The sequence below is a fragment of the Protopterus annectens genome, chromosome 10.part0 (assembly GCF_019279795.1).
Source record: "Protopterus annectens isolate FY-2018-M chromosome 10.part0, PAN1.0, whole genome shotgun sequence".
In the NCBI taxonomy this organism is placed as follows: Eukaryota; Metazoa; Chordata; order Ceratodontiformes; family Protopteridae; genus Protopterus; species Protopterus annectens.
Window position 1 is genome coordinate 689,294,386 of NC_056744.1, and position 14,913 is coordinate 689,309,298.

General features: G+C 41.7%; 1 protein-coding gene across 2 annotated transcripts in view; it reads right to left on the reverse strand.

Moving 5' to 3' along the window:
- OMA1 (OMA1 zinc metallopeptidase) overlaps positions 1-14,913 on the reverse strand; it is a 629,416-nt gene that overhangs the window by 420,147 nt on the left and 194,356 nt on the right. For both annotated transcript variants that reach the window (XM_044085522.1, XM_044085523.1), the window contains one exon: positions 9,035-9,582. In XM_044085522.1, the coding sequence (XP_043941457.1) occupies positions 9,035-9,558 (524 nt within the window). In that variant the 5' untranslated portion in view covers positions 9,559-9,582. The remainder of the gene's footprint in view (positions 1-9,034; positions 9,583-14,913) is intronic.

The window sequence follows — 14,913 nt, forward strand, 5'->3', positions numbered from 1 at the left end:
GTATTGTCTTTCCCCGGTACAAATATTGCCTGTAACTGAATGTTGTAGCTGAGTGCCAGGGTCCACAGCTCCAAGGTCATTCTGCATAGGGGGTATGAATGAGTGCCTCCCTGTTTGTTGATGTACCACATGACTGTGGTGTTGTCTGTCCTTATCATCAACTGGCCCTCTTTGAGAAATGGTTTGAACTTTTGGATTGCCAGTTTTACTGCCAGCATTTCTTTTAGATTGATGTGCAGGTGAAGTTGATCCTGTGTCCACAATCCTTGCACGCATTTGTCCAGCATGTGGGCCCCCCATCCTAGGTCTGAAGCGTCTGTTGTGATGGTCTGGCTTGGATGACATCTGCGAAAGGGTAGGCCTGGGTTTGACTGGCATGCCTGAGCCCACCATAGGAACTCCTGTTTTAAGCATGGAATTAGTGGGATTTCTGTTTCTAGACTGTGTCTGTGTTGGGACCATAAATTCTTTAGGTACCACTGTAGTTTCCTCATATGTAGTCTGGCAAATGGGACCAAGATTATGCATGATGCCATGAAGCCCAAGGCCTGCAGAACTTTTCTTGCTGTTAACTTGTTCAGTTTTGTTAGTGCCAAGAAGTAAAGAGGAAGTTCTTTTTGTTTTTCTGTAGTCAGGAATGCCATTTGTTGTACTGTGTCCAATTCAGCCCAAGAATGTCCTTGTTTGGGATGGTATCAGCCTTGACTTTTGTAAATTGACTGTGTATCCCAGTCCTTGTAGCAAGTAAATGACCCTTTGTAAATCTGTTGTCAGCTTGCTTTTGTTGTCCCCTTGTAGCAGGCAGTCGTCCAGGTATGGGTAAATTTGAATTCCCTGTAGTCTGCAATGGGCGATTACTGATGCCAGGCATTTTGTGAATACTCTGGGCAGTAGATAAGCCAAAGGGCAATGCTGAGAATTGATAGTGCTCTGATCCTGCAAGAAATCTGAGGTATCTTCTGCAGATTGGTCGAATGGGGACGTGCAGGTATGCCTCCTTGAGATCTAGAGTTACCAGCCAAGACTCCTTGCCCAGCATGGGAAGAAGTTGCTGTAGGGTCAGCATTTTGAATTTTGGGACAATGATGTATGTATTTAAGGTGGACAGGTCGAGAATTGGTCTCCAACTTTTTCCTTTCTTGGAACTAGGAATAGTCTGGAGTAGAACCCTTTCCTTGTTCTGCTGTTGGCACTCTTTCCACAGCTCTCATGTTTGCTAACTCCATTATCTGGCGTAGAGCCTCTGTTTTTGATTTGGAGGTAGATTTGGCATTCCTCTTTTGACTGGTAAAGTGTGGAAGTGAAACCGGTAACCTTGATCTATGGTTTGTAAAATCCACTTGTCTTTTGTTATGTAGTGCCAGTTCTTTGAAAATAAGGTTAACTTTCCGCCTAGAGGAGCTGCTATTTGTTCCCTGGTAGGCGGATTTAGGATTAAGTCACTGTGGTTGTGCTGATGTAGTGGCAGTGGCTGTGTCTGTGCCTCTGTTGTTACCTTGCCACTGTCGTCCTCTGTAGGCACCTCCTCTGGATTGGTTTCTGCCTCTGGAACGTCTATTCCTGCCCCTTTGAAATTTTGTGGAGTCAGGAAAGGACCAATTTTGGCAGGCCAGTTCCTGCTAAACCTTGGGGTTGAACCTGCAAGAAATCTTTAACAGTTTGAACAGATTTTGCCTTTTCTTCCATTTTCTTCATAACCTGCTGGGCAGGTGTACCAAACAAACTTGTCTTGTCCATAGGAGCATCTAGCAACTTAGCTTTAACATGATCCGGTAAAGCTTGTTCCTTTAGCCATGCATGCCTTCTTATCACTGTGCCTGTCATGGCTGATCTAAATGAAGCCTCCAGTGCATCATAGCCACATTTTAAGGAATGGTTGCTAACCTGTTGTATGTTATTTACCATCTCTATTACATATTTCTTATCAAGAGATTCATCAGTGGTTAGTTTTTAGTTAACTGATCAAGCATAAACTCTTGGTATTGTATCATGTGAAACTGACAGTTTAAAGCTCTAGCTGAGAGAGTAGCTGAAGTGTAGACCTTTTACCCCATCTGTCTAGTGACCTTGCTTCCCTTTCAGAAGGAATAGGGTTTTAGCTGTGGTCGGCTACTGCCTTGGGACCCTGGGATATAGTTTCTGGGTCTGCAAGTGGGGCCTTGTAAAGGTGGTGATGAGTATCTGGCACCCTGTAAAATCTGTCTGGTTTGGCAGGGGCTGGGGTAAAGAATCTGGAGCGGAGCAAACATCATTGAAAGCATCATCCACCACAGAGAGAACAGGAGGTATAGCTAAGGGCCTGTGCTGTGGGAGGTGCAGAAAGGTCCTAAGTCTTTTCTGGAGTCTGAAAAATCCTGTTGCTGCCATTGGAACTGTTCTCGCATGGCATGCAAGGTTTCCCCAAAGGAGAATTCTTCTGGTGGGAAGCAGCTGGAATGGATTCTTCAGCATCAGAATCTTCAAAATTGGAGAAGGGAGCCTCAGGCTGGTCAGTTATGTCTGATTCATCAGCAGAATCATCAGAAGACACTGGCTCAGGGGCTCTGCCCTAGGTCTCTTCTCTGGGGCTGAGAGGCCCTGTCTGGATGAGATTGAGATCCTCTAATTAAAGAAATTAAATCTTCTGCCAAAGAAAGCATTTGAGAACTAGAAGAGGGCCTGGATGTGGGGGTTTAACAGGCACTGTTTTAGTAGTCTTGGCTGCTTTAGCCCTGGCGAAGGCCTTAATGGACATGGCAGCTGGAGGCCTAGCAGCACCACGTGCTGGGGTAGAGGCATCCCAGGGATGGTGTCTGATAAGTCAACCACCGTAGTGGGTAAAATTTCTGAGGTCGATTCAAGAGTTGTAGCAGGGGCCTCAGTTGTAAGAATAGGTTCAGCTGTACTTTGAGCAGTTCTCGGTTTCGCCGAAAGCGAGACGCTCGCGATTTGCTTTACCGTGGTTTCGGCCGAAACCGCGGACCGCGAGTGTCGGTCTTTATCTTTGCGTTTTTTGGGGGTAGTCGGAGGATCCGACGGCATAATGTACGCAAAATCAGAACCGAAAAACTGTTCTGCAAACTCCGACGACGCCTAAGCGTCGTCGGTTGAAAGAGGCACAGGCCGAACAGGCTGCTACGCCGTGGGCTGGGCCTAAACAAGGCAGACAGTAAGAGTGGAAATCTTTATGAGGTATTTGTTTCCCACAGGTTAAACAATTGTTAACTTTTCTGACATCGGCTGAGGCAAGAAAGAGTCCCCAACGGGGTACTTAGCTTTAGAAGTCTTCGAAGTAGTATTCGGTAGAAGTAATCTCTGGATCCGACCGACCGGCACTTGCGAACAGCTTCTGCTTCGGGCGCCACGCGGCAAGAAAGACTGGGGAAAATGGCGTCGGCTGATGCTTTTATACCCGAAGACCAACAGAGATGACGTCGGGTGGAGTGCAACATCAGCCGAGGCCGGACCCGGACTTTGGAATCCGGCCGACTGCAGGGCTGCCTGACAACAGGACAACCCACTTGTTATGACTGCAGATGCATCCATGAAGGACATCTTCCTCCCAAAGGCGCTGCCAGACGAGAAGGCTCTGGCAGCTGAAAAGGTAGGTCATTGGGCCTGTTTACGAAAGGACTGGCCCCTGCCCTCACCCGAAGACTGTGCAGGTGAACTCCCTGTTCTAGGCCTGAAAGAGCCCTGAGCTCTGCCCCTACCACGTCTAGCTCTACCCCTAGACTGTGAATCATAAGAAGGGTACGTCCACCCCTTAGCAGGCCAATTCCTACTAAACTTCGGAGGCTGAACTTGCAAAAAATCTTTAACAGTCTGCATAGACTTAGCCTTGTCTTCCATTTTCTTTAAGACTGCCTCCACAGGTGAACCAAACAACACATCAGACTGTAAAGGAGCATCTAAAATCCTTGTCTTAACATGGTCAGATAAATTCTGATCCCTCAGCCAGGCGTGCCTGCGAAGAACTGACCCAGTGGCAGCCACCCTAGACGAGGCCTGTACAGCATCAAAACCACATTGCAAAGAATGCTTACCCACCTGTTCAGAAACATGTACCAAATCCTGTAATTCTTTACACTCAATACCTTCCGCCAGCGCATCTACCTTAGACTTCAATTGAGAAAGTAGATAGTTTTGATATTTCAACATGTGAAACTGGCAATTCAAAGCCCTCATAGCTAAGGTGGAAGAAGTATAGACTTTCTTTCCCCATCTATCCAAAGCCCTGGCCTCTTTATCTGGAGGAACCGGATTTTTAACAACAGAGGCCTTGACCCCCTTAGGTCCCTGACTAACAGTTTCAGGGTCCGCCCTAGGACTCTTATAAAGATATTTATGAGCTTCAGGCACCCTGTAATACCTATCCGGTTTAACAGGAGCAGGAGGCAAAGAATCAGGATTAAGTGAAGCCTCTGCAAACACATCTTCCACAACATCCAGAACAGGAGGTATAGCCAAAGGCCTATGCTGGGGTAAAAGCAAGAATTCCCTAAGCCTTTTCCTGGAATCAGAGAAGTCCTGACCTTCCCACTTAAAATGTTCCCTCATGGAATGAAGAGTCTCTGAAAAAGAAAAATCCTCTGGAGGAGAAGCGGAAGGAGTAGAATCATCCACATCAGAATCAGAATAAGGAGAATACTCCTGCAAGTCTTCAGCCGAAGACTCTGAAACATCCAAGCCTGCTCAAAACTCCCCAACTCTGGTTCCACCCTAGGCCTCTTATCAGGAGGGGGCAAAGAACCTCTAATCAAAGTAATTAAATCTTCTGCCATTTTAAGCATGTGCTTCTTGGGCACAGAACCTGATGAACTAGGAGTGACACCAACAGAAGCTAAACCTGGCCTGCCTCTGGGAGAAGCCTTGGAAACAGAAGGAGAGGGCCTAACCACCCTAGGAAGGGAGGGGAGTACAGTAACCTGAGAAGCCCCTTCAGACTGACCTGCCTCCTGAGAGGCCACATCCTGCAATAACAAAGTCTCCCCCTGTGACTCCAGAGAAACCTCCGGCGGAACCACCGGTTCCACTGACACCTCTAAAGAACCGGCGTCCGGTACGGACGACTCTTCTTGCCTGGGTTTAGCTGCTTTGTCTTTGCGCTTCTTCGAAGAAGCGGGCGTCGGAGCATCCGACGGCATATTATAATTGCACCGCTTCCCGAAGACCAACCTGGCACAATCTAACCTTCGCTTAATAGTGCGCTTATTGAACCTAGCACAAAAGCGACACCCAACAACGTCGTGCTCAGGCCCCAAACAAGGAATACACAAAGTATGATAATCTCTATGCGGTATCTGTTTCCCACAAGAAATACAGTTATTCACTTTTTCTGACATCCGTTAACTACTGAGGCAAGAAAAACTAAAATATTCCCCAACGGGTACTTAGCCAACTTTGACTCGGTCTGAAACTCCGAATTCGAAAAATTTCAGAACGCCAAACGGCACTTGCAACGCTGCTTCTGCATCGGACCATGCGGCAAAAAAGACTGAGGATATGACGTCGGTCATGCGCATTTGTACCCTGACGTCCTGATGTCAGTCTTAAGTGCCTTGACCGACGTCAGCCTAATACTTTGATATTCGGGCCGACCGAGGACAGCGGACTACCCAAGTGTAAGGACTGCAGCAATGTGAGATGAAGAACATCAGCCAACCTGCTAGCTGAAAGATTTGGAGCAAACTTCACAACCCCCCCCCCCCCCAGTCCCCTTCATTCATCCCTCAAAGTACACCTGCCACCATTCCTCAGCCTATTATCTCATGAGAGCAGGCCATTTCAGCCCTCTCCAAGGCCAAATACACAGCATCAATGGGACCAGGCAACATCCCAGCTTGCCTTTTAAACAACTTAATATATGACCTATAACACCAACCTGGATCCCCATTTAACCACAGCCTGCTAAATGACTATATTCTGGCAGAATGGAGGACAGCAACAGTAATCCCTCTGCACAGAAGGGGAGCATCAGTCAACCTTGGGAATTATAGTGCCATAAACTTGACTGGCCTCATCTGCAAGGCCATGGAAAGAATCATTATGGACCTTATTAACAAAGACATAGGTAATCTTCAAACTCTGGACCAAACACAGTTCAGATTCATTAAAAGTAGATCATGCATGTTAAACATGGGTGACTTCTTCGAGAAATTCACCAAGGCCCTGGTTGAGGGAAAGACAATGCATACCACCTATCTTGACCTAGCCAAGGCATTTGACACAATCTCCCACTCAGGTATTACAAAGAAACTCTCACAATTAGGAATTAACCCCTATATTACCAGATTGGAAAAAGTGTGTAATTTCACCTCTAGCAAAAGACCAGACACCAGTGGTGTTCCACAGATTTCTGTGCTGGGCCCCTTACTGTTCGGAATTTATTTCTTGGAAATCCTTTAGCTGACCACGTTTGCTGACAACTGCAAACAGGGAGCAATCACCAAGTTCCCCCAACAATGTTAATATACTGCAGACAGATTAACACAAACAAATGGTTGGTGCCAAAGCCATGGATTAAAGCTAAATGCAAAAAATGCACCATTATTCCCTTTGGAAAAGTTGACATCTCTGCTAATTACATTACAGACAGCACCCCCCAAGTGTAGACCCAGTGGTATGTAATTGAGTACTCAGGTTGATGGCACCCTGAACTTTGACCACAATGTATCCACAGTAGTACAGATATCCTTCTATGTGGCACATCTTATAAGTAAATGTATCACATCTAGATCTAAGGATGTTATAATTCCATTATACTTGGCCCTCATCAGACAAATAATTGTGTACAATGCTCCCTTTTGCATGTACCTCACCAGACACCTGCACCAACTGAAGACACCACAGAGATTTCTCAACAAGAAATTACAGGGTACACAAAATAAGTCTTACACTGAAAGACTGAAAGCTCTGTCACCATATTCTGTCTGCTACAGATTGTTAAGGGGTGACCTGTGCCTGGCTTACACGGCAGTCTCTGACCTGGCCCTGATGGAAATGCTACACATTCGTAAATCAAACTGCATGAGAGTCACTCACTCCAGGAAACTTAACCTAACCTCTGACTTGACCAGATTATGCCGGAGAGATAGATACATCTCCCAGAGATTGCCACTTCTCTGGAACAAGTTTCCAGTTCATGTGAAACAGAGCACCTCCTTGACCTTCTTCAAACACAACCTAGATCAATGGATGGGTGACCGCAAATTCATTCCTGGGGTGGCACTCATGTCCCTCCTGAACACAGGAAGTCAGTATTAACTACCATAGACCCTTAAGTCTGTGAACTTTACTCACCCAACTACTGACAATTTAGGCAACTCGGGATAAATATGGCTCGGCTTGTAAGAGCTCTACAGCCATTAGCATAGTAACCTTCTATGAACCTATGAATCTATTATGCAGAAACCTTCCTGATGAGCCTTTCTGAATTCTCCCCATTAAGTATGACTAACCCAAAACTTCTTTGTTCCAGCCATCTCCAAAGCCATAGAAGGACAAAGGCCTGACTATTATCCAGGTGACTAAAGTTCAAACAGTGGCTCACAGGTCTTTTGGAGCTGGCATGAGGGAAGGGTGGAGGGACACAAATTGCAGCCTCAACTCTTTTCTGACAGGGTGCATGCCCAGGAGTTCATTCCCATGGAGCAATCACATGGAGACTGGAGAAGCCTATGAGAGTGCTGGCCTCAAAAGAATCAGGGTAGCCATTGGCATTACATCACTCATGGAAGCTAGTAACAAAGCCCTCATCTAGCATGACTACTGCACAATGAACATGAGGGGTTCAGGATGTTCAGGTACACAGACAGTGGTACCTGTTCTTGTAACTTCAAAACCATAACCAACTTAGCATACAGGTAACACACTATGCATGCAAGTACTACTAATTTGAAATCAACAGCTAAGTGATGAATGTAGCTCTTTTCCAACAAAATAAAATGTTCTTTCAAAATTCTGTACTTAGCAGCATATTGCTAACTGGAGGGGGGTCCACATTATTTGCATTTTCTTGTTTGTTCTTATAACTGTCTACACATAAATGATTTTGACTAGTACTTCCCATCCTCTCCCTAGGTTATGTGCTCACTGTAGCCATGTGGGCCATTTGCTCTTTTACCCAAGCATTAGTTTTATGACCCATTCAGCTCAGACATGTAATCAAGCACCACATAACAATACTGAAATACTACTCCCAACCCATGTCCAGAGATGGTGAGTAGATTGAGGACCCTATGGCAGCGTCATACTGATTCCAGGTGTTTCTTCTCCTAACTCTATGCCCTGCATGTGCCCAGAAAAATCCTGAGGCTGGGTCATGCAAAACAGGTCAGGAACTGAATCGACCCGCACATCAAGAGGCTGGTTCCAGCAGGATACCCCACCACCCTTTAGGCAGCACCAAGCAGTTGTTTTCTCAGTCTCTGTCATGGAAATCGGACCACCCAAGTGTGTCCCGAGTGAGTGCACTCATGCCAATCCACTTCACATCATTCCCTACCTGCCTCCAAGAGACCAAGCTACTAATCAAACTGAGGTCAATCTGGGCCATAGTCAGTGCTTTATCAGTCTATGCCGCTGGCACAGGTAACACTGAGTTAAACAGTGTTCACAAAGAAGATTTTTTAAAGTTACAGCAGCAATACTTTAGAACAAAATGACCTTCAGTTTGAGACAAGCCCTAATGAAGTCATAAGAAGAGTAAGCTTGATGAGTGGCCTGGACCTTGTGGTTTAGAATCCTTATTGTCCAGAATGCAGTCTCCTAGATGATTCCATTTGAGGTTGCTAGTCTGTTTTACTAAGTGGGATTATAACTTGCTCAGCATTATCACATTATCCACCTGTTTATGTACCACTTGCCTCTGGCAACTGCTAAACCAGAGGAGGTCATTTTGGTTCCTTTCTCATTAAATGTTAATGGGGAAACAGAAATCCACACCTTTCAAAAATTCCCTTGAATACACAGTAAGTCAGCATCTCCCAATTCAGCACAGCAGTACAACACAAAGACATTACTTTTCAAGTTCAGATTTATGATAACATCTTACCTGCCAAGAATGACTGCTGTCAGTTTTTTGACTGGTTTTAGAATCAAGAAGAGTAAAGGAGTAGGAAATGCAAGGGAACGCGAGGATGTGTGAAAGTTCCTGCTGCACTCACAAGCTCTTCTAGTAATGAACACATTTTGAGGTAGCTGAAAAGAGTATGACCTGCATTCCGAAAATGCCATTTCTTCCATCAAAAGCTTAGAAAACAACAAATGAGGCCCAGAAGAGCTCTCATTCTTAGAAGTACAATTGCCTTGGATGTGTCTGACAAACTCAGTTGCTCTCTGCTTTTGATTCCCATTGTTGTAAGACAGTTTAGTGGGGATGGTCATGAAAGAAAACCTGTCAGGGATGCTCTCAGAGTTCAGCGTCCTCTGGTGTTGTATTATGTGGTTCCTCCACATCCCATAATGAGACTTTGAAGACATGCTGTACGCACTACATGTGCTAATACATTTGTTCAGTGTGGTGCAATAATTCTGTCTGAAGCAGTTTCCTAACTGACGTACAGAGCAAAGAGTCATCTTTCTGAGTTTTTAATTTGGAACCTGAAAAACAAAACTGGACTAATGAGACTGTTTAGCCTGCATTATGGTTATGTACCCAACAGAAACTGTATCATTTACTGCAGCAGATATGAAACATTATTAACATCTTCAGTAAATAAGCTATGTTCCTATTCTGCAAAATATTGTGCATGAATCTTTTAAGCAAGTTACAAAAGTCAAAATGTTTCATAATCAGAAAGACAAAATAAATGAATGTGAAATACAGAAGATGGGTATTTCAAACAAAGCTTTTGTACAGAAATGTGAATATGAAGCTGGTAGTAGCCCAAATGGTTATCAATATTACTGCCCTGCATCATGCACTTTGGGCTATACGATACTTATGTCAGCGTTCTGTATTAGCTACACTTCAGGCAAGTTAATCCAGCAAGAAAAGAACTAGACAAGAATAATGCAAAAGCAGCGGAGATAAATGAAAGTCTGTCAGAACCTGCAACTTCACAAGGTTAAAACAATTTGTAATCCAAGATCAACATCAAGAATGGCACAACAGATAAAGTGTTTGCCTCACAAACACACAGTACAGGATATGATTCTCACCTTTGGGGCCCTTAAGCACTTACCTATGAACCTAAATAGAAACGGGGTAAGTGACCACTTTGTCACATGCACAGCTTTGAGAAAAAACTTGGTATTTCACAGGTTAAACAAATGAAAATCTGCAACACTTTCTGAACACACTAGTTTCACTTTAGTGTTCAAGCTGTTTATTTTAGTCACTGTAAAAACATAATCTTCAGAACTCTGTCATAATGACCATCTATTTTTTTCTTTTCTAAATAGGTAAGGTCCAGCTATGATCTAATCAGGCAAGTGTATTTATTATTACAGAAAAAATAAGCAAGAAGTAGAATAAAGCTTCTTACCCTACTTCTAGTTCAGAATAAACCTACTGTTTTCTTATTGTTCTAAGACAATATGTGAACAAACATTGCCAACACTGCTTCCCCTTGTGCAGAAAGTAATTTTTTGGTATGGTCATAAAGTGACTATACAGAAGACTACATACTGAAGTTCTTTGCAAAGCAAAGCAAAAATCAACATAATGAAAATTATAGTTAACATAATAAAATATCTGGACTAAATGACAGAAGACAGGCATGACAGTATGCCACCTAAAACATTCCAAGGCTACGCTTTCCATTTTACCTATCTAAATTAGGGCCCCCTCTCCAGATCACTGAAAGTCCGCTTGAAAGCAGGGTAAAATTAACTATTAAAAAAACAATATCACTATAAAGCCAAAAGTCAAACACTAATTATTATCCTCCAGGCCCTTCAGGAATAGGCAGGGGGAAGGAATACAGATATGTTGATGAAGATAGAACCGCCAGTCCAGATCTACCACTGTGGTAAATAGGTAAGCAGATCCACCTTCATCAACTTAATTAGTGTTGCAAGCTTATCTTATTGAATGGTTCCTGGACAGTGAAATCACATCAAGCATATTAGTGTCCTACAAAAGAATTCAGTGATGCCCACACAGCAGCAACAGCAGCAGAGATATCATCCAATGATGCATTAAGTTTGATAGGTAGAAAAGGCTTGTGTACAGTAAGTCCTTGGCTTAGATGACAAAGGTTTGTTATATTTCTAATGACAAAACTGGGCACATTTTGACATGGTCAGTTTTGAAGACACTGGCATCTAAATTCTATTTTAGAGAAGGACAGAAAAAATTGAGAATCCTGTCTAACAGACTTTATTCTGTCAAGATAAGACCTTAGCTGCCCATGAACATTGATGCACTGTAATAAGGCTTTTATATTACGCTGTTAAAAACTCAAACTGTCGACAGCGTAATAATCGACATGAAAATGTCAAAACCCACGAACATCGAACACACACAAAAAAAAAAACACCCACACACAACACAAATTACGCTATTCCCCCCTGCACCCCCACACCCCCGCTACTTAAATATACCAACTCCGAGATCGCACTACATTGCAGTAAACGGAAATCTCCCCTTACGGAGATTTCTGTTTACACCCGCAATGACTTTCGCTTTCAACATTTTGGTGCCGACAATACCAGCTTCGATATTGTCGGCCTTCGAAAGGGTGAAGTAGACCCGTAATAAGTATGTATCCTGATTTGAGTGATTAAAAAAGAAAACAGGTAGATTAAAAGTCGGATTTATGTCATACACAGTTTCTACCATGAACGAGAAGGAAAATTAATCCTCATGGAAACATCATCTTTATGGAATACCAAATAAGTACAACTCACACATAAAGTCTGCAACTCTGAAATTCTTCTAGCTGAAGTGATGACCACCAGAAAAAGAGGTTTCCAGGATATAAATATCTGCCATATCAGGTAGCTAAAAGGGTGGCAAAGTCAACTTCTCTAACATAAAGTAAAGATCTCAATGGGAAAATACATAGTTATTAATAAAAAAAGTACCGTCAAAGACCTTTTACAATCTTTCATGGAAGCCAAGGGGAAAAAATTAGCACTCTAATGGAATTCTGAAGTGGGAGCAATTAGCACCATAATGGAAACTGAAGACCTATAAATTTTCACTTTAGCTGCTATACCAAAAGTCAAAAATTGAAACAAACAGCGACGGTAACTAGATAGATCAACTGTGGCGAATATCAAATGCTGATCGCCAATGGACCACGGAGAATACTGATGGTAATAAAATGCGGACTTCTGGCAGTAAAAACAAAAAAAGTTTATTGACGATAGAACAAACGTTAAGCGCTTTCACCCACGTATCGTGGGCTTCATCAGAACGAATAAACAGTACTGTCACTTGGGTTTAAATACATACACTTGAATTCAAAAGCTCATTTTGGCGCCAAACTTTTAAATATTTGATTATGCTTTTAAAGCTATAGCGCAACATAATAAATGCATCTAACAATCTCCATCCTGTACTTCGGTACTGTATGTACCTACTAAATAATATGTCTAAAATACTAGGGAACCTTAAAAACTGTAGAAATCTAAAACTAACATTGCAATAAGTATGATGAAAGTCACATTAATATAAGAGTATCTAAATATATATGTAAATAACTAACTCTGAGAGAAAATTTTTTACTACATAGAAAGCTTAAGTAGACAACACCAAAAATATGTGTAAAAATTGTATAAAAACATATCAAAATATAACAGTCATATATCCAATATAGGTTTCACTGAAATAAAGTCATTCAGTCCAGGCGGTGTAGTAGCATCGGTCAAAATTTGCCAATAACATTCCCTGAACGCTAGTTTACCTTTAATATTACCACCCCTGGGGTTTGCCTTAACAGTTTCCAATATACAGAATCTAAACTCATGTTCTTCACCCTTAATCATAATATGTTTGGCCAAAGCATTCTTCTCATCTTTTTTCCTAATACTGTATAAATGTGCATATATCCTTTTTCTAAAATGTTGTTCTGTCTTTCCTATGTAGTATGAAGAACACGCCAAACATTTAGCTAGATATACAATGAATTTGGTGTTACAATTTCCTTTTTTAGGGTGTATTCTAGTTCTGTTGTAATTCATTAACACAATGTCTTTTTCGTCAGTAATATATCTACATTGGTTGCAAAAACCACATTTGTTGGTATATGTTAGATCATGTGTATCTCTTTGTTTAATTCCTTTTTCCAACAGATTTTTTAAGTTCTGTCCCATTCTGTATACAAAACTGGGTTTTGTTCCCAACAATTCTATCATTTCATCATTTATTAATAAAGTGTGCCAGTGCTTAGTCATGATGTCCTTAATTCTGTTACTGTAAGGGCCATATTCTACTATACAAGATCTACTGTACCTCGTATTGTTTACTCCTCTGTTAGAGTCTACATAGGTCACTGTGATGTTGCTACATTTAGTTCCTAGTAAAGGAATATACTTTTTTCCCCACTGTTCTATCACACTACTATTAATTTTCTCCATCATCTGTATGTTATATCCCCTATTTGTGAATAAGGATGTAATAAACTCTATTTCCTTCAACATATCGGCATAATCTGATGTCATTCGAAGTGCCCTAATGCATTGTCCTTTAAATATATTTCTCTTAGTTTTGTTGGGATGACAGCTTTCGTAGTCCAAATAGGAATTGGTGAAAGTTTCTTTCCTATATATGTTGGACTTGAACGTACTGTTTTCTTTACTAACTATGGTGTCCAAATATGGCACACCTATAACGTTAGTGATGAAAGTAAATTTTAAATAGTCACTACTGTCATTTAAATAAATGATAAAGCTGTTGAATGAAGTCTCATCCCCTTCCCAGATGATGTAAATATCATCCAAAAAACGCGAATAGTATCTAATTATTCTGTAGTATTCACTATTAAATATAGTCTTCTCTTCCCAGTTGAGCATAACTAAATTGGCGTATATGCACATGCCGCCCCCATAGCTACGCCCTTAACCTGTCTGAAGATTTCGCCTTCATAAAATATATAATTATTATCCAAAACAATTGACATTAGTTCATTTATTAATTGGATTCTATCCCAGTCCATGTTGCCATGCCGAAAGATACTGTCACTAAATGCTTCTAAACCTTCAGTTTTAGGGATACAGGTGAAAAGATCTATAACGTCTATGGAAGCAAATAATATGTTTTCATTCAGTAAATAGGTGGGATATTTAGTTAAAAATTTCCAGGAATCTTTTACCATATGTTCTACGTTGTTGTATATATGTTTTAGCATTGAGTCTATAGCCACCCCTAAAGGAAATGTTTTCGATTTGCTACCTGACACAATCGGTCTGAAGGGTGGGTCCATCACATTTTTATGTACCTTTGGTATACCCACCAAGGTAGCTAAAATGGGGTGTTCTACTTTAAGAAATTGGTATAACTCCTGAGTGATTCTATTGTCTAACTTGAACTTTTCCAAGTACAAGTCAATCCTCCTATAAGCAATATTCAGCTCATTTAAAGAAATAATCTCGTAATGGTTCAGGTAATTTAGAATATCATGTATCTTGCTGTTGTATTCCATACTGTCGTATACCACCACACCCCCTCCTTTGTCGGGTTTCATAATCCTAATGTTCTCACTAGTTCTTAACTCATCCAACACTTTTAGTTCCTCTATACTGAGATTCATCTTCCTTTTCAACTTCTTGGAATGTTTATTTGTATGGTATGTATCATGTGTGACTAATCTTTCGTATCTGCTTACATCCTTATTCATTACTGGCATAAAATCACTTTTGGCCTTGAGCACATTCTCAGCAGTGTCAATGTGATTTTCCATACTTGGTTTACTTTGATCTTTAAACATAATTGCTAAGTTTAACTTCCTGATGTATTTCATTTTATTTAGTGAATGAAAACCT